This window comes from Myxocyprinus asiaticus, chromosome 40, assembly GCF_019703515.2.
Source record: "Myxocyprinus asiaticus isolate MX2 ecotype Aquarium Trade chromosome 40, UBuf_Myxa_2, whole genome shotgun sequence".
In the NCBI taxonomy this organism is placed as follows: Eukaryota; Metazoa; Chordata; class Actinopteri; order Cypriniformes; family Catostomidae; genus Myxocyprinus; species Myxocyprinus asiaticus.
The window spans coordinates 23,636,182-23,662,961 of record NC_059383.1 but is presented as its reverse complement, the minus strand read 5'-3'; the positions used below and the strand labels follow the sequence as shown (position 1 = coordinate 23,662,961).

Below are 26,780 nucleotides of genomic sequence, written 5' to 3'. Positions count from 1 at the left end.
ATACATGGTTCGTGGACAGTCATTGTTAAGCAAAATATACAATATTTTGAGATGTAAGTTGCATAAATGGGTTCCATTGATGATTTTGAGAAATATTCTTGATGATTTATTGATCATTTTGCATGCAAAGAACTAGAAAAGCCATATAAATGATTGTCCACGAACCATGTATTTCTCACCATTCAAATAAATTGCACGTGGGCACTTTTGTGCATTCCTGTGGGAAGTGCCCACCTACAATTTATTTGAATGGTGGCAAATACATGCTTCGTGGACAATAATTTTTTAGCGAAATATACAATATTTTGAGATGTAAGTTGCATAAATGGGTTCCATTGATTATTTTGAGTGAAATACTTGATGATTTATTGAACATTTTGCATAAAAATAGCATGAAAAGCCATATAAATGATCGTCCATGAACCATGTATTTCTCACCATTCAAATAAATTGCACGTGGGCACTTTTGTGCCGTCTTGTGGGAAGTGCCCACCTACAATTTATTTGAATGGTGGAAAATACATGGTTCGTGGACAGTATTTTTTAGCAAAATATACAATATTTTGAGATGTAAGTTGCATAAATGGGTTCCATTGATGATTTTGAGTGATATTCTTGATGATTTATTGATCATTTTGCATGCAAAGAACTAGAAAAGCCATATAAATGATTGTCCACGAACCATGTATTTCTCACCATTCAAATAAATTGCACGTGGGCACTTTTGTGCATTCCTGTGGGAAGTGCCCACGTACAATTTATTTGAATGGTGGCAAATACATGCTTCGTGGACAATAATTTTTTAGCGAAATATACAATATTTTGAGATGTAAGTTGCATAAATGGGATCCATTGATTATTTTGAGTGAAATACTTGATGATTTATTGAACATTTTGCATAAAAATAGCATGAAAAGCCATATAAATGATCGTCCACGAACCATGTATTTCTCACCATTCAAATAAATTGAAAGTGGGCACTTTTGTGCCGTCTTGTGGGAAGTGCCCACCTACAATTTATTTGAATGGTGGCAAATACATGGTTCGTGGACAGTCATTTTTTAGCGAATTATACAATATTTTGAGATGTAAGTTGCATAAATGGGATCCATTGATGACTTTGAGTGATATTCTTGATGATTTATTGATAAATTTGCATGCAAATAGCAAGAAAAGCCATATAAATGATTGTCCATGAACCATGTATTTCTCACCATTCAAATAAATTGCACGTGGGCACTTTTGTGCCATCTTGTAGGAAGTGCCCACGTACAATTTATTTGAATGGTGGCAAATACATGGTTCGTGGACAGCCATTCTTTAGCTAATTATACATTTTAAAGAGTTGGAAGTTGCATAAGTGGGTTCCATGGAGTATGTTGAGTGCTATACAGGGTGTTTTATTGATAATATTTCATATACATGCTACTAAAGTCATATAAATAAAGAGTGTGGCAATTTTTCCTCAAAAAATGTCAAAGTCCAAAAGGAAGGTCCCATCTGCAGCTTATTTAATGGAATTCAAATACAGGGTTCGTGGACAGTCATTTTTTTCCGAAATATTCAATATTTTGAGATGTAAGTTGCATAAATGGGTTCCATTGTTGATTTTGAGTGATATTCTTGATGATTTATTGATAATTGTGCATGCAAATAGCTAGAAAAGCCATATAATTGACCGTCCACGAACCATGTATTTTCCACCATTCAAATAAATTGCACGTGGGCACTTTTGTGCCGTCTTGTAAAAAGTGCCCACGTACAATTTATTTGAATGGTGGCAAATACATGCTTCGTGGACAGTCATTTTTTAGCGAATTATACAATATTTTGAGATGTAAGTTGCATAAATGGGATCCATTGATGACTTTGAGTGATATTCTTGATGATTTATTGATAAATTTGCATGCAAATAGCAAGAAAACCCATATAAATGACCGTCCACGAAGCATGTATTTTCCACCATTCAAATAAATTGCTCGTGGGCACTTTTGTGCCGTCTTCTAGGAAGTGCCCAGGTACAATTTATTTGAATGGTGGCAAATACATGGTTCGTGGACAGTCATTTAATACAATAAATTGGAAATGGACCTTTAGTATGTTGGTGGACTTAGATTAAATACATCAATACAATAAATTGGAAATGGACATTTAATGTGTTGGTGGACACAGGGGTAATAGACCAGTATAATAAATTGGAAATGGACCTTTAATATGTTGATGGACTTAGATTAAATACATTAATACAATAAATTGGAAATGGACATTTAGTATGTTGGTTGACTTAGATTAAATACATCAATAGAATACATTGGAAATGGACATTTAGTATGTTGGTGGTCTTATTTTAAATACATCAATACAATACATTGGAAATGGACATTTAGTATGTTGATGGACTTAGATTAAATTCATTAATACAATGAATTGGAAATGGACATTTAGTATGTTGGTTGACTTAGATTAAATACATCAATAGAATACATTGGAAATGGACATTTAGTATGTTGGTGGTCTTATTTTAAATACATCAATACAATACATTGGAAATGGACATTTAGTATGTTGGTGGACTTAGATTAAATTCATTAATACAATGAATTGGAAATGGACATTTAGTATGTTGGTGGTCTTATTTTAAATACATCAATACAATACATTGGAAATGGACATTTAGTATGTTGGTGGACACAATAGACCAATACAATAAATTGGAACTGGACATTTAATGTGTTGGTGGACACAGGGGTAATAGACCAATATAATAAATTGGAAATGGACATTTAGTATGTTGGTGGACTAAGATTAAATACATTAATACAATAAATTGGAAATGGACATTTAGTATGTTGATTGACTTAGATTAAATACATCAATACAATACATGGGAAATGGACATTTAGTATGTTGGTGGACACAGGAGTAATAGACCAATATAATAAATTGGAAATAGACTTTTAGTATATTGATGGACTTAGAGTGAATACAACAATACAATGAATTTGAAATAGACATTTAGTATGTTAGTGGAAACAAGGGTAATAGACCAATACAATAAATTGGAAATGGACATTTAGTATGTTGGTGGACACAATAGACCAATACAATAAATTGGAACTGGACATTTAATGTGTTGGTGGACACAGGGGTAATAGACCAGTATAATAAATTGGAAATGGACCTTTAATATGTTGATGGACTTAGATTAAATACATTAATACAATAAATTGGAAATGGACATTTAGTATGTTGGTGGACACAATAGACCAATACAATAAATTGGAACTGGACATTTAATGTGTTGGTGGACACAGGGGTAATAGACCAATATAATAAATTGGAAATGGACATTTAGTATGTTGGTGGACTTAGATTAAATACATTAATACAATAAATTGGAAATGGACATTTAGTATGTTGGTTGACGTAGAGTGAATTCACCAATAAAATATATTGGAAATGGACATTTAGTATGTTGGTGGACACAATAGACCAATACAATAAATTGGAACTGGACATTTAATGTGTTGGTGGACACAGGGGTAATAGACCAATATAATAAATTGGAAATGGACATTTAGTATGTTGGTGGACTTAGATTAAATACATTAATACAATAAATTGGAAATGGACATTTAGTATGTTGGTTGACTTAGAGTGAATTCACCAATAAAATATATTGGAAATGGACATTTAGTATGTTGGTGGACACAATAGACCAATACAATAAATTGGAACTGGACATTTAATGTGTTGGTGGACACAGGGGTAATAGACCAATATAATAAATTGGAAATGGACATTTAGTATGTTGGTGGACTTAGATTAAATACATTATTACAATAAATTGGAAATGGACATTTAGTATGTTGGTTGACTTAGAGTGAATTCACCAATAAAATATATTGGAAATGGACCTTTAGTATGTTGGTGGACTTAGATTAAATACATCAATACAATAAATTGGAAATGGACATTTAATGTGTTGGTGGACACAGGGGTAATAGACCAATATAATAAATTGGAAATGGACATTTAGTATGTTGGTGGACTTAGATTAAATACATTAATACAATAAATTGGAAATGGACATTTAGTATGCTGGTTGACTTAGAGTGAATTCACCAATAAAATATATTGGAAATGGACCTTTAGTATGTTGGTGGACTTAGATTAAATACATCAATACAATGTTGGTTGACTTAGACTAAATACATCAATACAATAAATTGGAAATGGACATTTAATGTGTTGGTGGACACAGGGGTAATAGACCAGTATAATAAATTGGAAATGGACCTTTAATATGTTGATGGACTTAGATTAAATACATTAATACAATAAATTGGAAATGGACATTTAGTATGTGGGTTGACTTAGATTAAATACATCAATACAATACATTGGAAATGGACATTTAGTATGTTGGTGGACTTAGATTAAATACATCAATACAATACATTGGAAATGGACATTTAGTATGCTGGTGGACTTAGATTAAATTCATTAATACAATAAATTGGAAATGGACATTAAATATGTTGGTGGACACAATAGACCAATACAATACATTGGAAATGGACATTTAGTATGTTAGTGGACACAAGGGTAATAGACCTATACAATAAATTGGAAATGGACTTTTAGTATGTTGGTGAACACAGGAGCAATAGACCAATACAATAAATTGGAAATGGACATTTAGTATGTTGGTGGAAGGGTAATAGACCATTATAATAAATTGAAAATGGACATTTAGTATGTTGGTGGACACAATAGACCAATACAATAAATTTGAAATGGACATTTAATATGTTGGTGGACACAATAGACCAATACAATAAATTGAAAATGGACCTTTAGTATGTTGGTGGACACAGGGATAATAGACCATTATAATAAATTGAAAATGGACATTTAGTATGTTGGTGGACACAATAGACCATTATAATAAATTGAAAATGGACATTTAGTATGTTGGTGGACACAATAGACCAATACAATAAATTTGAAATGGACATTTAATATGTTGGTGGACACAATAGACCAATACAATAAATTGAAAATGGACCTTTAGTATGTTGGTGGACACAGGGATAATAGACCATTATTATAAATTGAAAATGGACATTTAGTATGTTGGTGGAAGGGTAATAGACCATTATAATAAATTGAAAATGGACATTTAATATGTTGGTGGACACAGTAGACCAATACAATAAATTGAAAATGGACCTTTAGTATGTTGGTGGACACAGGGATAATAGACCATTATAATAAATTGAAAATGGACATTTAGCATGTTGGTGGACACAGGGGTAATAGACCAATACTATAAATTGGACCCACTGCCTCCCAGACACACACAGAGGGTCCTCAGACAACAGTGAGAAAGTGGTTCAATTCAGTGGGTAAATGGACAAGTAGCTGTGGTCAGCCCCGTCCCCTACTGGACACACTCCAGGGGCCTGTGGTCCCCCAGGGACAAAGTCTTGTAATATAGCGGGAAGGTGGACAAATAGTGTGTTCATGGTCAGCCCCGCCCCCTCCGTGACACAACCCCGCGGTCCGTGCGCCCCCAGGGACAAACTCCTGTAATATAGTGGGAATGTGGACAAATAGTGTGTTCGTGGTCATCCCCGCCCCCTCCCGGACACGCCCCAGCTGTCGGCCAATCAAAGGCTCGCTTCCGTGGGCTTTTCCCCAAAATAGCTTGTAAGGGGCCGTTTAGAGGCTACGTGGGTCGTTGGGGCGGTCCTTGGCACCCCGAGGGGGAAGTGACGCAATAAAGTGGCCATTTGGCCCTATGGGGTTTTCGTGGTCAGCCCCCACCTTCCCCCAAAAAAGAGCCCACCTGCGGTTTATTTGACTGGGGAGGGAGCCCACTGCAATAAGCCTGAGTTGGGACGTGGTGGCGCCACCCAGCGGTCGGCTGCAGGACTGCATGTAAATGCTTTCCGTTTTTGAACGCTCGTAGCGCGGCCACCGTGGGGCGCAGACGCTCGGGGACGCCTCTGGTCGTCTTCGGGGGACCCGCCGGTCGATGCGGAGCAGCGCTGCGCGTCGGCAAAAATCATCTAGGGGGCGTCGCGCAGCGTCCACGAACCAGCGTCCACGGAGCTACCGAATAAGCGCTCCGAGGACCTCCCGTCCTTACTACTTCCCTACTGTATGGAATAATCACTGTGACTACAGCACCATCCTGTGTTGAAAAAGGTAATAAACCTAACTGCAAACACTTATGACACTAATGAGGTGAGGTACACCAAACATTTTGATCTTTTCAACATATTGAATGACTATGACTATGAATGACTCTGCAAAATTGTATGTAGGCTTTCTAAAACTTCAGGCCGAAATAAGATGCTCTATAGCCTATCATGCCGCACATGGGTGATTTTGAATTGAGGACCATTCTGAATCAAGGGCACTTTAATTAGCTTGATTAAACATCATCAGGTAATTAGCCAACTAATTATCTGTACCATAGAAGAATAAACTATAAACCTGTCCACTGCCATTTAAATTATAAGATTAGTTAAACTGAGAATGTCATGCAGAATGTTGTAAAGATTGCTGGACAAAAGTGCTTTCGTGCAATTGATGGTAGCAGTGATTTATACTTTTCACTTCTTGACTTTTTATTGGCATATCTTAAACAAACATGTCATTTTGACTGCTTTTTGGAGAAAAATCCTCTATCTGACATTCTTCAAAGCTATTCTGCCATAACATGCATGAACACAGTTGAATCACAACTCCTCCTGAGCCAGCAAGAACCGTGGCACCACAATCATGCCAGAACTCCAAAGCCATAGACCAGCTTCCCTAGCAAAGAAACAGATTTAAAGTGCAGTCTTAGTGGTGAGGAAACTCTCAATATGAATGGTCATATTTAGCATTTAAATGAAAATTTTAATTGACTGTAATTTCAATGCTTAAGGCTAATCTGGAAAGTTTCAGGGAAGCTCTGCCATCATAAGCAAAGCAACACATTCGATAAGCCTCAATTTGTGTGCTGTGCAATATCAATTTTGTTCTTATAGCTATACCATTCCTCCTGAGGTCTTTATTGAAGCAAAGAGCTAATTAACCTTACGATTGCTGTGAAAGCACACAGTGCAAAAGGTTAAATGGTAGGATGCAGAAAATAATTAATGTTTCATGTTGTGATTTGATGATTTATGGTAAAGATGGCCTCCACATCAAATCTATAATTTCTAACTGATTGAGTTATTAAACGTTCAGTAACTACCAACGTCAATTCCCTCCTGTTACCTGAGGTCAACTTAACAGAAGGGGATTAAAATGGAATGACAGAATTGAATTACATAAATCTCAGACCACCCTGTAATTATTGAAGGTGATGGGCATTTAGCATCCAGTACATTTTTTTGTGGGAATTTTGAGATAATGTATCAATGGATCACAGGGGTTATCTGCACTTTGATGAGGATTTTGATGGATGTACATGCTGGGTGAAAATGAAAATTGTCCCACTACACAACATCATAAAATGGAACACTGTAGAAAATTTAGTGTGAATTTATTATTTATTCCTGTCTAATAATGGCTGAATACTTTCTCAGAAATTTTTACAGTAGTAGTTGTACAATCTGTTACATTTACATGACAACTGTATACTGAGAATTTACAATGAACAGGACCAGAAAATAACTATTACATAGCAGCATTGTGCTGTAGAATCACAATGATTTGCTCTGTTGTTATTTACAGCTTAATTGTAATAATTGTCCACAGTACTATGTTGGTGTTTAGGATCCCAACATGTGACATGAATACATTTGAATTCAATGATAAAAACATGAAAAACAACTTTTAGTTTTTTATATATATAAATTATTTGTTGATTTCCATCAATGTCCTGTTTTGCATGGAGAGTGTTGATATCTGTGCATGCCTAGTTGACATCTCATACTAAAAGTTCATCAAATAGATAAAAACCACTCAACTCACCACTAATAATATTGTAAATACCCCAGTGCCTTTTAATTTTCAATAAAAGCATATATAATTTCTACACTATAAAATTTACACTAATGGACCTTTTTTAATAGCACTACGCCATATAAGCGCAAAGTCAGTGGGCATGGCCATGAAGTTTTGTATTTTCATACAAGCATGCACTAAGTCTAGGCGCAAATGGGTTTGGTAAAATCACGTGTGCAATACGCTAATGGACTGGGTCAAGTGCAATTTAATTTGGAGGTTCTCCGGTTATTGCACCGTCTGCGTCCTATGTAGTCCATTCTCTGTCAAGCACTAACAATATAAACAAAGACAGCACATTCATAAGAAATTGGTAGTGCAAATGGACTGTATGCAATGAATCAGAATAATAGAAATATGGACACGCTCCTTTTATATGCTTAGAAAATATTATTCTCATTAGGATTTGGATGTACGCTCTGTTAAATTATAGGGAATGTAAGTATTATTAAAAATGTTCACCTTCTGACACACAAATCATGGCTAGTATTAATAGTGATTGTACTGGCACACACTTCACTTCTACTGGACGGTTTTAATTTTGAACAATTAAATACATTTATTGAAACATGAAAAAATTAAACCAAACATATTTATAAATTCAAATTATACTTCAACAAAATAACAAAATGGTCAACAAATTATATATCAAATCCAAACATTTTATCCTCTTCCACTTATACACTATATGACAAGAGGTGGAAAAATACCAATACAAATTAGATCATAAGTACAACTGTAAATATAAACATAGTAATAATCATTGAAAAATAAACCATGACCTCTACAAACACACATCTCATAAAAACTTTATTTCATAAGATGGCTACAACTCTGATTGTCAGGAACATAATTTGATGTTCCACTATATTTTCAGAGTTTGGACATGGACTTTATTACCACCTGCTGGTGGAATCTCCAAACTGCAAATGCAGGAACTGAGTAAACTGCGCTGAAAACAGATCTGCTATTGAAATGTCTTAGTGCAATGACCTACAGTATTTCTCAGGAAAATAGCATAGTGCTTTGCGCCTCTTCATTTACTTAGAATAAATCAAGAAAATAGAAAAATAGCAATAGTGCTTTGTGCACTCTCGAAAATAGAGCCCAAATAGTGTAGAGCACAAGTTATGATCAGACTTAGGATTTTACTAAACCATTTGTGCCTAGACTTAGTACATGCTTGCATAAAAATACAAAAACTTCATGGCCATGCCCATTGACTGATGGCATAGTGCTGTGCTTAACACTAGAGCTCTTAAAATAGGGCCATTAGAGTCAATCATTAAATGTATCTAATTTTCTCCATGCAACACAGTGCAACCAATTGTGTTCTATTGTTACACTATTACACTGACTGTTTACAGTACAAATATTTTTAGGTTTATGATTCATTCAAAGCTTGCTAAACATAATCTAATACTGTAATTAAATTCTGTATCTAAACATTTAATGCATTGTACATACAGTATACAACACAACTATAAATATATATTTATACAAATCAAGTAGTAGTACTATGGCTCACATGCAGTAATGGGCGAAAAGGTTGTTGGATGTGTCTCAAACAGTCTGTGCTATAGAGGGCTCATACAGCAATACTGTGTATTTGACTCCATTTGTTAGTCTTCTCTGAAAATCCAGTTCAATTTCTCGATGTTTTATCAATACAAAGAAAAAAACTTATTGCTACAGATTTTATCTTCCTCCTCCAAAGCTTTTAATAAATGTATCTCTTTATTTATGCACTAAAAACAATCCTGTTGGCTAATTGTGAAAGTTTTGCTCATTCAGAGCAGTGACAAGACATTCCACAAAATCTGAGTATCTCACTGTCATTTAAAAATAAAAATAAAAAAAATGGTTGGCTGTTTGCTTGTTTTCCCTGTGGTCAATAAACTTATTGTGGAACATTAGTTTAATGTTGCTAATAATTGAAAAACAACTGACTTCTATAGGGCAGCAGTTTTCAAAGGACTTAACTTTTCTAATATAAAAACACAAAAAGTCTATGCCGAAAATGATACTATTAATGATTAATTAAAATAAATAAAATAAAAAAAGTATCTAAATAAATGAATAAAATGTCTGATTTTAAATTCCCTTCCTAACTATTCCAGGGGCCTCTTGTATAAATGTTGCATTCCAAAGAGACTTCCTAAGCACAAATCAAAATGTGTAAAATAATATTAATAATAATAATAATAATAATTTATTATTATTATTATTATTATTATTATTTGATTTAATCTGGTTGCCACTCAGAATTCTCATTTTACAATGTTTGCAAGGCAGACACTCTACTGATATTCCTTAAAAATTCTGGTTAGGGTTTTTTCTAAACCTATAACTTTAAGTATTAAACTTCTGCAATTAATTCAGCTCAAATTGCTTAACATAAAGACAAAATTCAAACTTTGTTTTGGAGATGATTTCAGGCATGCTGTCTATTTTTGATTTTTGTCAAATGCATACTTTTTAAGAAATTTAAGGTAAAAGTTTAAAAGCCTCCCTTTGACTTGCACTGACAAAATGCTGACTGAGATGACATCATTTAATATTTGCATTCTGAAATTTTTTAAAAATACTGAATTATGATTGGTCTTGTCTTCCTTGCACATATTTAATCATTTATAGCCACTTTTAGACTGCACAGTGACTTTGTGCTTATTTTTGTGTGCAGCCCACTAAAAACAGGACATTGTCACAACAACAGCAAAGCAGGTCTGATGAGGTATTTCATTAACACAGAACCAAAGGTTAAAATGTAATCTTACCAAAAACTTTAACACTATTGTTTTGCTGCCTTGTAAGCACCAGTATTTCCTTCAGCTAACAATTTGTCTGCATACACAAATCCTGCCATTTGTGTGGACTTTTCCATGAGGCCTTTATGCATGAGGCCCCTGATGCCTTTCATTTCAACCTTTCAGACAGCTTTCCCTATAATCAGCAAACTCATGAGAAAGACCATTATGAAGAATATCCACATAAAGAAACGATCCATGACTTTGGCAACTTTCCGCCACTCCCCGCTCCGTCTCTGTGTGGCCTTCTGGTCATGGTAACAGTTAGCGATGTACTCAACATTCCTCAGGAGTGTTTGATGATGGCAGATACACTGACCTTCAAGAAGTATCTCTCTCTTCTTCACTGATTCTTTTCCACCCTCTCCACCCTCCCTGAATCTCCCTCCACACCCTCCTGTAGCTCCTGCCATCTCTCCATGGTTAATGCCCACACTAGTACCATCTTTCCAGCCACTGGGCCAATCCTTTCCTGGGCCTGGAGATAACGTTGGACTGACATCTTCATTCAAATTGTCCTTTGTTTCAAATGGACACACATCACTGGTTGAAACACCTTGTACCGTCAGAGCAAAGTCTTCTCCCCTGGCCTGGCCATTAACAGTGCAGTTGGTTCCCTTCTGAGCAGGTTTGTCTGGATGGGCAGACAGGCAGCTCTGTCCCACGTCATAAACAAAGCAAATCCGAGCCAGGTAGTGCAGGATAAAGAGCCGTGCCCAGGCAGGAACAGGTTGGGCCTCTGGCCCACAATGGTGGATGTTCATAATAAAGATGGTCAAGGCAGTAGAGGCTGTGACCATGGTCATTGTGGCAATGTAATATTTCCCTGTGGAGGGTTAGAAACAGTAAGATTGCTGGACTATAGACAGAAGACTTAATTATAAAGCTATCAGCACTGAATAGATGGTTATACTGTAAATATGCACAATGTGACTTGAGAATCATTGATTATCTGACCTCAAGAGGAAAGTTTCTGTGAATTATCCCAATGGTTAACATCGACTACATTGCAACAACTCCAATCGCGACATTATTACAGTGTTGTTAACGAAAGGCACAGCTTCAGGCAGTCCCAGTTTCATTAGGAAGCCTCATTAAAACAGTGGCAGATTGTTTATTACTTCCTTTCTAAAGCTCCAGCAGCTTATGTGCATCTCATACAATCTCGTATTTATTGATTTCATGTCTTGGGGGTTAATTGCAAAATATCTCTTTGGTGGGCCAGTTAATTGCAAAGCAAAATATTAAGGAGGTGTTATGCTGAAGAAAGCAGATTAAACATTTAAACAGCTTGAACTTACTTTTATGGCTAGGAAATAAAAGTGCCAGGACATATTTATACCCAGCCAAAAGCAGTCACAGAGCACAGTTCAGTTGTGATGGCTAAATGATAGCTGTCACAAATCCTGCCTCTGTAGTTCCTTCCACTCACCACCAGAGGACGCCATCACCTGAGTATTGACTTTAATTCTCTGAACTCCATTTCCCATAATCCCTGTACCTGGCACTGATCACCTGCTCACCTGTTTTCCATTTACTCAGCTATTTAAGACTCACTCTCACTCTCTGTCATTGTGAAGTCTTGTTTTGCCCTGGTTGACATTTCTGAGCGTTATCTATTTACTACCTTACCTGTGTATGATCCTGGACTGTTTACCCTGTTTTGGTAAAACAACGGTATCCGTTGCTGTCTGCCTACTGTTACTGCTTTGTTTACCTGGATATAACCTGTGATTGTCTGCCGCCTGCCCTGACCTCTTGCCTGTTTATTGACTACCTCTCTGGATTGCCTTGGATATTACTATTGCTGGTGATTGACCCCGTATTACTATGTTTATTGTTATTAAAGCTGCACATCGATCTCAATTCCATTGACTCATCATTACAATGTCAGACTAATTGGCAGACATCACTGGTTTTTAAGTGAGATCACATTTCATAATGAATGCAGTAATGGATACAATACTTTTACAATGTAAATTTGGCTTGCGCCGCAACCCAGTGGGTCTGTATGGTCAAAGCCGGATGATTAAAACTGAATCGTGCCGGAGTCACGTGATGCCATGCGAGGTTTGGACGTGTGAACGGCGGGCTCTGCGCACTTTGCTAGTTTTAACACTATTATTGTCATAAACTGGTGAGATTCGATACACCCTGTTCCATAACTGTTCTAGGAAGACAATATGTCAAAGAATTCAAAATCTTCGGGCTCTGGAGACATTAAAAGACACTTACGTGCTCAAGCTGAGGCCCCTGACAAGACCGCGGACCAGGGAGCAGATTTGGCTGGTTAAGTGCGGGAAATTTGCGAGAATTGTTGAACTTGTCTGCAGTTCTGAATAAGGTCGTTGCTGACTTGGAGGATCTTGCTGTAATATGTCGATCAATCACTGCCATGGAGGAGAAATTCACTGATATGTTACAAGAGTGAGGGATGTCGAGAATCGGATCGATTATCTGGAGTCATCGGAGAGGGAATTAGCTGCTAATCTGCTAGCGACCAAGGCAGATTTGGAGCGCGTCTGGGAGAAGCTGGAGGATATGGAGAATCGTAGTCGGCGAAATAACGTCCGTATTGTTGGAATTCCTGAGGCAGCAGAGGGTCAGAATATGGTGGAATTCCTGGACGGGCTCTTTCCGAGTCTGCTCGACATACCAGGTTATAAGCTGGAAATCGAGCGACCTCACAGGGTTCTGACTCGGCGATCCGCTGAGAGAGACATGCCCCGATCAATTCTGGCCAAAATTCTGAGATCATCCAATAAAGATCTCGTGTTGCATGAGGCGAGGAGTAAAAGAAGGCTTTCTTGGAAAAAGCACAGCATTTTCATGTTCTCAGACTTTGCGAATTTGACGAGAGAAATGTGGTCGATTCAAGGAATGCAAGAAACTCTTATATCAACGGAAGGTCACTTTTGCACTGATGTTCCTGGCCAAATTGAGAATAGATGCTAAGGATGGCCGTAAAACATTCACATGCCCACACAAGCATTGTCCTTCATAAAGTCAATGGAGTAAGTTATTTTGTGGTACTCATGTTGCAGCCAAATAGGCCTGACTCACTGAACATTTACTTGACTGTTTGAGGAACTGAGCGCCTTTTTTGTTTCTTTTTGTGCTGGTTCCGCCCAGCTTATGCCACCTATTGGCTGGAGTTTGTTTTGTGGAGTATTTCTTGCAAGATATTGGAGTGATTAGGTCATTTGTTGCACTCATGTAGCAGTTGAATGGGCCAGCTCACTGAACATTCGTTTGACTCTCTGAGGAAAATGAGCGGCTTTTTTGTGCTGGTTCTGCCTAATGGCTGGAGTTTGTTTTGTGGAGGAGCACACCTTCGGGACAGTTATGTGGATGAATCTACACGTTCTTTGTGTTTATTCTGCCTATTGGCTGGAGTTTGTTTTATAGATTATCTTTTGTTGTGTAATTCTGTCTCACAAAATTTGTATAGAAATACTGAACTTGAGCATTCCGATGGCAAAAGTGTCACGGGGGCACTCGTAGGCGTACGTGGACTGTTTAATTTTAGAAGGATGGACGCCAGTTGGCGCTGTCGTGCGCGGGGTTAATGCGCATGTTTTTCTTTTTTCTGTTTGTTTGGTTCTGGGGGAAGTTCGGGGTTTGATTGTTGCTCTAATGTTGGAATGTGGTCTTTATAATTTTGTTATTGACACAGAATCTATTTTTTCTCATATGTCAAAATGTCAAATGTTTATATGAGTGGATTGTCTCTCTCCACGTGGAATGTGAATGGGTTGGGGCACCCCATAAAAAGAAGGAAGGTTATTTCTCTTCTTAAGTGTAAGAAATGTGATATAGTGTTTCTTCAAGAAACACATCTTTCCCCACAGGAAGCTGAAAAATTTGAGAAGATATTGGGTGGACAGGTTTTCTTTAGTGCTGGCTCAAGTAAGAGCAGGGGAGTCATTACACTGATAAGTAAACATCTACAATTCAAATGTCTCGAACAAATTAAAGATAAATTAGGAAGAGTCATTATTGTTTTAGCAGAAATTCAGGGGCAAAGTCTTATTTTGGCTAATATTTACGCAACTAACGTTGATGATCAGGGCTTTTTTATAGATCTTGAAGGGATGTTGCAAGCCACTGGCACCCCTCATGATATAATATTGGGGGGAGACTTTAATCTTTTGATGGACTCAGTCCTTGATCATAGTGAAGCAAAAGTGTGCAAGCCCCCTAGAGCAACACTGACGCTTCACAGGATGTGTAAATATCTTGGTCTTATAGATATTCGGAGACTTTTGAACCCATCTGGTAGGGACTATACATTTGTTTTTATCAGTCCATAAGATTTATTCTAGATTAGATTTTTTTTAATCTAAGTCCCTCATTTCATCTGTTGTTGATTGCACAATTGGAAAAATTTTAGTCTCAGATCATGCCCTGGTGAGTTTAGAGGTGCTGCCACATATGGAGAAAAGGAAATCATATAGTTGGTGCTTTAATGTATCCCTTTTTCAAAATCCTGAATTCCAACCAATGATAAAGGCTGAAATCTGTGTTTATATGGAGACTAACTGGTCCTCAGTATCCTCTGTGTGCGTGGCTTAGGAGGCACTTAAGGCGGTTCTTAGGGGTCGGATCATACAGTATGCCTCATTCACCAAAAAATCCAAAGCACAAGAACTCTTGGAGTTGGAAGAGAATATTAAAAGGGCCGAGGCAGAGCTGAAGCGCCGAAAGAATTCTGATGGCCTCAGAGAACTGATCGACTGAAATACAGATGTAACACTATTTTGTCATGGAAGGTGGAGTTTTGGCTATTCAGGGCAAGACAGTTGTACTTTGATTCAGGGGATAAGGCAGGGAAACTTCAGTCAAGATATATAAAACAGAGAGAGTCTTTTTCTACCATTCCCTCAGTGAAATCTGCTGGTGGTGAAATATTTACCTTAGCCATTGATATTAATGCTTTTAAAGAATTCTATCTTGATCTCTATAGTTTGTCTACTGATGAGGATATTAGGAACTTTGTGGAACCATTAGAACTTCCTAAACTGACGGCTGAGCAAAAAATTATCTTGATTCTGAGATAATCTTGGAGGAGCTTGGCGATGTAATTAAGGCCTTGCCTACTGGCAAGCCTCCAGGGCTAGATGGCTTTGCCGCTGAGTTTTTTAGATCTTATGCTACAGAACTGGCTCCACTTTTGCTAGAAGTTTATATGGATTCATTGAAGAATGGAAAGCTTAAAAAGGACAAAGATCCAAGTGAGTGCAAGAGTTACTGTCCAATTTCCCTGATCCAGCTAGATGTTCAAATATTGTCAAAAATTTTGGCTAACCAATTAAGTTATGACATCTCTTATACATATAGATCAGGTGGGGTTTATTCGGGGCCATAGCTCTTCTGATAACATTAGGCGTTTCATCAATATCATGTGGTCAGTGGCGAATGATCAGACTCCGGTCGCTGCCATCTCACTTGACGCCAAAAAGGCATTTGATATGGTAGAATGGAATTATCTTTTTAAGATTTTGGAAATGTATGGTTTCGGGAATACTTTTATTGGTTGAATTAAGTTACTTTATAGACACCCGGCAGCAGCAGTACAAACGAATGGATTAATTTCAGATTATTTTGCTCTGGATAGGGGCACCCGGCAGGGTTGCCCTCTTTCCCCATTATTGTTCTGTTTTGACCTGGAACCATTAGCAGCTGCGATAAGAAAGGAGGATGATTTTCCAGGGGTGGTGGCGGGAGGTGTGGCACATAAGCTTTTGCTTTATGCAGATGATATTTTATTATACATCTCTGACCCAAGTCTCCGACCCTACTAGATCTATGCCTTGACTCCACAGAATTATTCATTCCTTTTCTAAGTTCTCGGGATACAGGAAACTTTGGATCTGACAGCGTACTGCCCGGTAACGGCTTTTCAGCCGGGCGCCTTCCAGTGGCCCAAACAGGGCATTAAGTATTTGGGTAGTTTATTCCCAGCAAATTTGTGTGATTTAGTTAGTTAATTTTGAACCTTTAATTAAAAAAAAAATGTGTGCGACGTGGACATGTGGGCTTCATTACTTTTATCTATGACTGGGAAGGTTAATGTTATAAATATGAATTGTATTCCAAAATTCAACTACCTACTACAGTCTCTCCCCATTGAATTTCCCCTCTTTTATTTTAAACAATTTGATAGTATAGCTAAATCCTTTATCTGGAATGGTAAATGTCCTCGGATGCATTTTAATAAGTTACACAGGCCAGCTGACAAATGTGGGTTAGGTCTCCCCAAGATTTTGTTTTACTATTATGCTTTTGGTCTCAGACATCTGGCGCATTGGCCGCTTCCACCTGAGAGAGCCCCTCCCTGGCTCTTTATTGAACAGGAGGTCCTTGCCCCTATCTTGCCATTGCAAAGTCTTTCTACCAAGCTGCCCGGAGAAGTGAAGACACATCCCGTTATCTCACACATGCATTTAGTGTGGACAAAAGTTTCTCGTGTGTTCAATTCGGACATTTACCTGAATGTTGCCGCAAGTATCTGGTTAAACCCTAAACTGTGCATTAACAAGTTCCCTTTCTGCTGGACAGAATGGATTGAGAAGGGAGTTGCTACGCTGGGTGACCTGTAAGAAAATGGAGCATTGAGATCCTTTGAAAATATTATACAGCAGTTTGGGATTCCCAGATCTCAATTCTTCAGGTACTTACAGCTGCGCCATCTATTTTGTACCCCCTTTGGGTGTAGTACACAGCCCCCTAAAGTGGCAGACACTTGAGTTGGTGCTTGCTGCTTTTTTGCTTTTTGGTCATGAGGCTTAAGCGTACTATTTCTGGCTAATTCGGAGTCTAGGGGATGGAGTTTTAACATCTCTTAAGAAGTTATGGGAGAGAGACTTGAATTTAGTACTGGAGAATGGGGTAAGGTTTTTTAAAATGTCTATGTCTAGGGATGCAAGGGTGCGCCTCATTCAATTTAAGATTCTGTATTGTTTTTATTGGACTCACTTTAGATTGTATAGGCTTGGCCTTAAAGACACACCTACTTGCTGGCGATGCCAGTTGGACGATGGGGACATAGCCCACGACATATATGGATAAAAATTGATTCCGTGTTTTCATGTACTGTTTGTGTTAATTTGAATATGGAAGCAATAAAAATGGTTAATGACAAAAAAATATATACTGTATTAAAACGATGATCTTATTACTGTGTTGTCTGTGTGAACACTCTCTGAGTGTAACCAAGGACCAAAAATGTGAAGGTAAAAAGTTTTCTTTCCAGTTCAATTTTGAACATTCTGAATTGTGGCTATTTAGTGGAAATCTTGATATTTCCACCCTTTGTTGTAAATCCACCATGTTTTCATTTCTCTATGTGTGGGTACACTTGAACTCCTCTGCTCCACTGGCCAAAGTCTCAGTTTTGTAGTTGTGTGGAGTTACAGGAAAGACAGAAGCAGCTCTGTTTGACAAACCCTGCATCATGTTCAGTAGGGAGCATTGTCTGTCCTGTTTGGGGATCCAGGGGCCCTGATGTGAATGGAGAGCAATGGAGGCATTGCTGTGTGTTAATTCTGTCAAAAAGCTTAATACTTTCATCTGTAATATGTAATAAATGTCTGTTGAGTAGAGCAGCGCAGATTCGTCCTTTTGGGGGTTTGTTGCACTTCCCTTCAGCCGTTTACTGTACTGGACTGCGCCAGAGAATTATGGTAGCTTTGTGATTGGCCAAAAAGCTAATTTCAACAATTCTGATAACTTCTACCTTTCGCTGTGAAACACGGATGCTTGAGCTTTGGCCTATTTTGTTTACAATCTGAATTTCTGAGATCTGAATTTGAGAGATTTGTATTTGGAGTTCTGCTTTTCTTCTTAATCTCAAAATTTGAACTTGTTATTTTATCATGTGGATATATTCAGCTAATTCCACCTTTTTTAAAAATTCAAAACAAGTCTAATGTTTAAAAATACAAATTTATAAAATATGTCACAAAAATGTCTAAACTTCATATTTTACCATATTCAAATGTAAATACTTTGGCTATGGTTCATGGAGCTAGAACCACGACTAAACAGAACATAATACATTTTTATATTCAGTTATGTGGAAAAGGATTTTGGTCCAATGAGATTTCACAATGGGCGGGGCTACCCGGCATGAAACCACAGAAATAGGAAATAAGCAATGTCATCTTGTCAGAATCGCAGCTGGTGAACAAAGCTCTAATTCACATGGAAGAGACACCTTTCATCAATTTATCACATTGTGTCTGGATAGGATACAGAGTAACTGTATAACTAAACATGATAAATTACTTCTCACCAATGAGTGGCACATTTTCTGAAGGAGGCATGCTTTCGGCGACCAACAGCTGGAAGACAGTAAGGGCCAGTAACACTGTGACCCCTAAGGACACTTTCTCTCCAGAGTCAGCTGGCAGGTAGAAGCCCAATGGAGCCAGGAAGGAGATCATCATGCAGGGTATGAGCAGATTGAAGATATAAAAGGAAGCTCTTCTCTTCAGGTGAAGCGTGTAGGTGATATCTGGATAGGGGTCTGAGCAGCAGCCATAGAGAATAATGTTCTTCTTAGCTGGCATTCCCAGAACCTTCCACTCTACGTTCTCCACAAAGTCGGCCAGATCAGCACTGTCCAGAGCGTTATGAAGGTCCATCTGGTTGCCGTTGTGGGTCCAAGAACCAAAGGTGAGGCGGCACTGCTGTGCATCAAAGGGGAAAAAGGACACATCCACCTTGCAGGAGCTCTTGCTTATTGCTGGCTGGTCCCACATAATCTGGCCATCATTGCGGATTACCACATTGGTCTCCATGGAGCTGGAGAACTGATCATCTGCACTGGTGGACAGAAGGTGGAAATCAAGAAAGACTACATGATAGGCTAGTGCAGTGGTTACCAACACTGTTCCTGGAGGCCCCCCAGCACTGCAGATTTTGTATATCTCCCTTTTCTGACACACCCAATTCAGGTCTTGGAGTCTCCTCTAATGAGCTGATGAGTTGAATCAGGTGTGTTTGATTAGGGAGATATCCAAAATGTGTAGTGTTGGGGGGGCCTCCAGAAACAGGGTTGGGAACCACTGGGCTAGAGTTTAACACTATGTTTAGCTTATTCAAAACCTGCAACGATGTATTATTCATCAAACGTACCATTACTAAGTACCGCTACATGTTTAGTCTGCTGAAAAGAAGTAACAGTAAAGAGTGTCATGAAACAGTGTAGTGTAGTAGGACATAGTGTATACTTCTCAGAAGAGTACTACATCCCGCTAGTACTTTAATGTCAAAGTTACCAAATTTCTGCATTTTATAAGCTTAATTACCATGAAACTCTGCATGACTTGTCCTTGAGATTCATCCTTTTAATTTACAATATATGCAACTGAGGTTTCTTCTTGTTGGTTAGTCTCAAACAATAAAATAAATAAAACACAAACCTAATTAATTGGGGCTCAGTTTGTAAATACAGAGAGTCGAGAGAACAGTGTTGCCTAGTGTGGTCTAACTATTCCTAAACACCAAATGGGACCCATTAGGACTATTTTGAATTATTTTTGTATATAAACATGGACTACACAGACATCTTTGTTGTCATATCTCTGGTGCCGCTTTTAAAAGTTGCGGTGTCAAATTACAACTCAGTTTTAAGCCATTCGGTTACATTCAGCTGCTGCCACTTGCTGTTGTGTACACAAATTGCTCAACATACTGTTGTTTCGCCCATCTGCACTATTTTTTAATTGTTGGTGTATTTAAACACACACACTAAATGGACATCTTTAAAGGTGCTATATGTAAGATTGACAACAAGCGTTTGAAATGGGTACTGCAGTCCAAATTCAAAATATTGGAGAGTTGTCTGCCCCACCCCAGACTCAAAGCTCATGCGGATTGCCAGAATGTTGACATGCAAATTAGCCAATTTTAAAGGATTTCTGGGCTTTAAGCTGTCTCCATCTTCCAAAGGCATCTTCAGTATTTATCCTTGTTTTACTATGCCTCTGGTCATTTTGGATTTTGACGGATGGCGAGGCTTTTTAGGTCGGGTGGAATCTGTTATCTCTGATCCAGTTTGTTTGCTGGCTTCCATGGCTGCGGCAGTGTCGAAATACTATTGGTGAGTGGGCAGTGCGCGAGATCACACAGGTGAAAACATACTAAACAGAAATTCCAGCCCGGAATGGAAACTTCAAAGTAGAATATACTGGCTGTAGCATTGTTATTGGAGAAGCCAGTATTTCAACTTATCATGTTTCCTAATTTCTCTAATGACATATTATGGTCATTTTATGATTTAGTACAATACAAATATTACTTATAGCACCTTTATCCATTTTGATGCGTTTCTGGTGATGTGCACCTCAGTACAGGATGATACTGGAAACTGAATGTGTGCATCTTCATTGTGCTTTGGACTATGAATGTGTGTCATGTGGATGCGTCTTCAGCATATTTCAGCGTGGATTGCTTGTGAATCAGTCATAAAACGATTCAAGCTTTGCAAAGGAATTGCCATTGAAGAATGCGGCAGTTAAAAACACTATTGGGAAAAATTAAAAACAAAGTAAACAGTTCCATTCATAAATATTTGAAATGTCATGACTGTTTGATATTTTATGCTGCTGACACACTGTCTACACTGGGGGCGTCCATTTACGTGACGCAACAGCTTGAGGCTCTCTACACCGGGCACGTCGACATGAACTTTCTAAACCATTTATTTGTGTTGTTGTTGGCAGTAGTTGCGCCAGCACATGCATCACAGAATGGAACAAATGTTAGCCAATCAGAAGAGTGGACGTGTACATTGACGTTTAGAGGAACAGCTAAGGCCAAAACCGAGTGTTTAGACAGAGGGCCAGAAAAAGGGTGGAAAATTATCATATATTACTAAATTATGACTGTTTTGTTGAAAAAAAAAAAAACATATATTATTACATGTATTGTTGTTTTGCCTGTCATTTAAGCAATCTACTGTTGTGACTTAGTTAAGGATCGGATAAAAATTTTGGAACAGGTCTTGATCAGGTTCTTTGATTCTTTGAAGTGCAACTGCATATTTGTTCTGTGGTTCTTTTTAGAAAGAATATATAAACATAGAGTTGTGCTCAACAGTTTGCATACCCTTGGAGAATTGGTAATATATGTACCATTTTTAAAGAAAACATGAGTGAGCAGGCAAAACACATTTATTTCTTATGGGATCACATATCATCAAGCTGCTAGGTTATAACAGAATGGCACAATCATAAAACAAAACACGGCAACAAAGAAAAGAATGAATATGACCCACTGTGCAAGGTCTGCATGCCGATAAGTCGGCATACCCTGATGTTCTTAAGTCGGTGTATTGCGCTCTTTAGCATCAGTGCACAGCATGCAGTCTTTTGACAATAGTTGTCTAGATGAGTGCCCCAAATTCTTGCAGAAGGTACTAGCTGCCCATTTGCGTTCTTCGGCATGAAATGACTCCAGGTCATGCAGACGCTCTTTGGACTTTCCAGTCTTGACAATGACCCTGAACACAAGGTTGAGATGACTCCTCCAGAGTGGCTTAGATGCAGATTAAGGTCAGGAGATTGTGGAGTGGCCACTCCAGAACCTTCTGACCTTAATATCTGCTCTAAGCCACTCTGGAGGGTCAACTTGGCCTTGTGCTTAGGGTCATTGTCATGACTGGAAAGTCCAAAGAGCGTCCCATGTGCCTGCTTTCATTTGCAGAAGAATGCAAATTGGCTGCCAGTATTTCCTGCATAACATGCTGCATTCATCTTGACATCAATTGTCACAAGATTCCCTGCTGTCTTTAGATGCTAAAGGGGCAATACACAGCCTCAAGAACATCAGGGTATGCCGACTCAACGGCATGCAGACCTTGCACAGTGGGTCATAGTCATTCTTTTCTCTATTGCCGTGCCTTGTTTTATGATTGCGCCATTCTGTCATAACCTAGCAGCTTGATGATATGTGATCCCATAAGAACTACATATGTTTGGTCTTGCTCACTCATGTTTTATTTAACAGTGGTGCCAGATAGTTGTGAGGTGTCTCCAAGGTGTATGTCAGACTTATATTGTAACCGGGCTTTTTTGTGGCATTGGCACAGTAAAGGCTTCTTTCTGGCAACTTGACCATGCAGCGCATTTTTGTTCAAGTATTGTCATATTGTGCTCCTTGAAACAACCACACCGTCTTTTTCCAGAGCAGCCTGTATTTCTACTGAGGTTACCTGTGGGTTTTTCTTTGTATCGCAAACAATTCTTCTGGCAGTTGTGGCAGAAATCTTTCTTGGTCTACCTGACCTTGGCTTGGTATCAAGAGATCCCTGAATTTTCCACTTCTTAATAAGTGATTGAACAGTACTGACTGGCATTTTCAAGGCTTTGGATATCTTTTTATGTCCTTTTCCATCTTTCTAAATTTCTATTACCTTGTTTCGCAGGTCTTTTGACAGTTCTTTTCTGCTCCCCATGGCTCAGTATCTAGCCAGCTCAGTGCATCTACGTGAGAGCTAACAAACTCATTGACTATTTATACACACACTAATTACAATTTAAAAAGCCACAGGTGTGGGGAAATTAATTTTTAATTGCCATTTAAACCTGTGTGTGTCACCTTCTGTGTCTGTAACAAGGCCAAACATTCAAGGGTATGTAAACTTTTGATCAGGGCCATTTAGGTGATTTCTGTTATCATTATGATTTAAAAAGGAGCTAAACAACTATGTGATAATAAATGGCTTCATATGATCACTATCCTTAAATAAAAGACAGTTTGTTTTGCATGATCAGTCATATTTTCAAAATCAATGCCAAAATTTCACAATTTCTGCCAGGGTATGCAAACTTTTGAACACAACTGTATATAAAAAATATCACCAATAAAATCACCCTGTTTGTTTACAGGGAATTCAAGGGATAGTTTCCCAAAATTGAAAGTTCTGTCATATACAAATTTATCCTCATGTCATTTCAAAACCGTGTGCCTTTTTTTCTTCTGTGGACTACAAAAAGAGGTATTTTGGTAAATATCCTGGTCTGTCTTTTCAATACAGTGGCAGTTAATAGTAACTTACTTTAAAGCTTTAAAGAACCCAAAAGTATCATAAAAGTAGTCTGTCACTCTTACGTCATATTCCAAGTCTTCTGAAGGCATGCGTGTTAATGCGAGAACTTGTGTTGTTGTTTTTTCACCAAAACCTATTGGTCTCCATCACAGGATTTTAATATGTCTAAAGGACTTGTTTCTTGTTTCACTCACCCATTTACAATATTTATTGGGCTTTTATTGTGCAAATGTTTTATCCGTCCTATTTCTTGGTGATTATAACTCTCATTTTATCTCTCATTCTTATTTATTTATGGTGGCTTTTTGTACAAGTATGGGGAGGTGAGGTTTAATTTTAAAATAATGGTATGTTCCAATTGGAAATGGCAGGAAAATGTTGTATTTAAGCACGCTGCCACTAGGGGGAAAGACAAGATGGATGATAAGTGTTTGAGCACATGGGCAAGGTTATGCTAGCACTGCTTGAGTGCAAAGAAACTCTAGCCTCCATAGTTGAGGGAGGGGATTTGGTACTGCTTTAGTACCTAAAACAGGTCTAGTTTTTAGTCTGTTTTTTTTTTTTTTTAATGTAACCTTGTTTTTATGACTGCTTTTAAACACAATTTATTTGCACATTTTGCACCTCTGATGGAATAAGCATCTTTTTGGAATGCCATTCCTTCTCTTCGTTGTGATTCTCTTCCTGACCACTCTGGTCCCTATCTCACAGACAGGGCCATCCTTAGGTTGGTGCAACTGGTGCACTCGCACCAGGCCCCTCGCTTCGGGGGGGGTGGGCCCATGGCGATCAGTCCTACGCCCCCACCCCCCGATGCAACTGGTGCAGTCCCCCCAGAGATCGCTACCGACAGGGAGATAGCTATCGCGGGGGGCCTCGACACTATCGACGAGGACAGGAACGCTCTCAACCCCCCGCCCATACCCCCCGTCCGACGAGAAGACGCCTCAAGCATTTGACATCGCCATAGGCCCCACATTTACTAGCAACATCCCTGCTCACAGAAACCTTCTGAAGACTTGGAATATGACTGCATAGACTACTTTTATGATACTTTTGCATCCTTTTTGAAGCTTGAAAGTGAATCACTATCCACTATGGTTTTGAAACAAATCTAAATTTTTGGGTGAACTATTCTTTAATGATATTTTGATGACACCAATGCAGCAGATATTTCCATGTAGACATAAGATGGTGTGGGAAAATGTCATGGTTACTGGTGTAACCTCCGTTCCCTGATGGAGGGAACAAGACGTTGGTGTCGATGTAGTGACACTAGGGGTCACTCTTGGGAGCCCGAGACACCTCTGGTCTTTGATAAAAGGCCAATGAAAATTGGCGAGTGGTATTTGCATGCTACTCCCCTGGACATACAGGTATAAAAGGAGCTGGTATGCAACCACTCATTCAGGTTTTACGCTGAGGAGCCGATATAAGGTCTGGCCATTTCAGCGGGTAGTTCAGCGTTGTGGAAGGAGGGACCAACGTCTCGTCCCTCCATCAGGGAACGGAGGTTACACCAGTAACCATGACGTTCCCTATCTGTCACTCACTCAACGTTGGTGTCGATGTAGTGACACTAGGGGTCCCTATACAAAACACCACAAGGCTGAACGGTGTTACGTGAACTGGCAGTGTGTGGTGGGCAGATTTGCTGTGTGCCTCATAGCCAGCACACCAGGTCAACACGTAACCTCCCCCAACACAGTTATGAGTGTCGAACGGCCCTTTTTGGGGACAAGTCAACTACCCAAAGATAGAGACAGGCTTAACCCAGTCGTGGCCTCTTTTCCCCTTCTCTTTTTCCACTCCCTAAAAAAGAAGGGGGATTATCCGACTGGGCCTCCAGGTCTAGTTGGGGGGTGTCCCTCCCAAGGGGAGGACACCACAGAGACCACACATCGCCCCAAGAGAGGGGGGGATATTTTTATGTGGAAAAATATGTCACATGGTCTTTCCAACCAAGTGGAGAGCCTTCAAGGTAGATCCTGCCCAATGGGGGAGGAGTTACTACAAACATGGAGACTGGGACAGAGGGGCTCTGCCCAAGGAAGACGCAGTTTGCCAGCAGGGAAACGAATTAGCGGAAGATATAGATCGCATGGGGTTTAGCCTTACAGGGAACCACCACATGCGGAGCACCTACCCCAGAACAGGGCTCTTAGTTAGTGCGTGTACTGGGCCAGCAGTGAGTCTCTCCAAAAACTCGACTGCCACAGGGCTCGGAGGAAGTCAGCCAGGGAACAAATTTTTTGAACACTACTGGGAATTAACGGCGCACGTCTTCAGCTCAAAAGGAGGTGGAAGGCACTATGTGCAAGCGATACACCCGGCCGGCTATCCCGGGCTTATCCGCTTGTGTTGCGTGCCACTACCTGGGACGAAACCGGTTCCACCTGGAGGTTGTAGAACCTTGCAAATGTGTTGGGTGTTGCCCAGCCCGCTGCTCTGCAAATGTCTGTTAGAGAGGCACCTCTGGCCAGGTCCCAAGAAGCCGCTACACCATGGGTAGAATGGGCTCGTAGCCCTACCAGAGGCGGCATGTTTTGGGCGAGATATGCCATGGTTATGGCGTCAACGAGCCAGTGGGTGATCCTCTGCTTGGAGACAGTGCTTCCTTTCCGCTGTGCACCAAAGCAGACAAAGAGCTGCTCAGAGACTCTAAAGCTCTGCGTGTGATCCAAATAGATGCGTAAAGCGCGCACCGGACACAGCAACGACAGGGCTGGGTCTGCCTCCTCCTGGGGCAGCGCTTGCAGGTTCACCACCTGGTCCCTAAAAGGAGTGGTGGGAACCTTGGGCACATAGCCCGGTCGGGGTCTCAGGATCACGTGAGAATAGCCCGGACCGAACTCCAGGCACGTTTCGCTGACAGAGAACGCTTGCAGGTCACCTACCCTCTTGAT

At 39.2% G+C, this 26,780-nt stretch overlaps 1 protein-coding gene across 1 annotated transcript in view; it reads right to left on the bottom strand.

Annotated features, from left to right (window-relative positions):
* Positions 1-10,901: 10,901 nt before the first annotated feature.
* LOC127430908 (neuronal acetylcholine receptor subunit alpha-9) overlaps positions 10,902-26,780 on the bottom strand; it is a 30,813-nt gene continuing 14,934 nt past the window's right edge. The window contains exons 5-6 of the mRNA XM_051681050.1: positions 19,114-19,646; positions 10,902-11,643 (exon numbers count right to left, since the gene is read on the bottom strand). Coding sequence (XP_051537010.1) covers positions 10,940-11,643; positions 19,114-19,646 — 1,237 coding nt within the window. The 3' untranslated portion in view covers positions 10,902-10,939. The remainder of the gene's footprint in view (positions 11,644-19,113; positions 19,647-26,780) is intronic.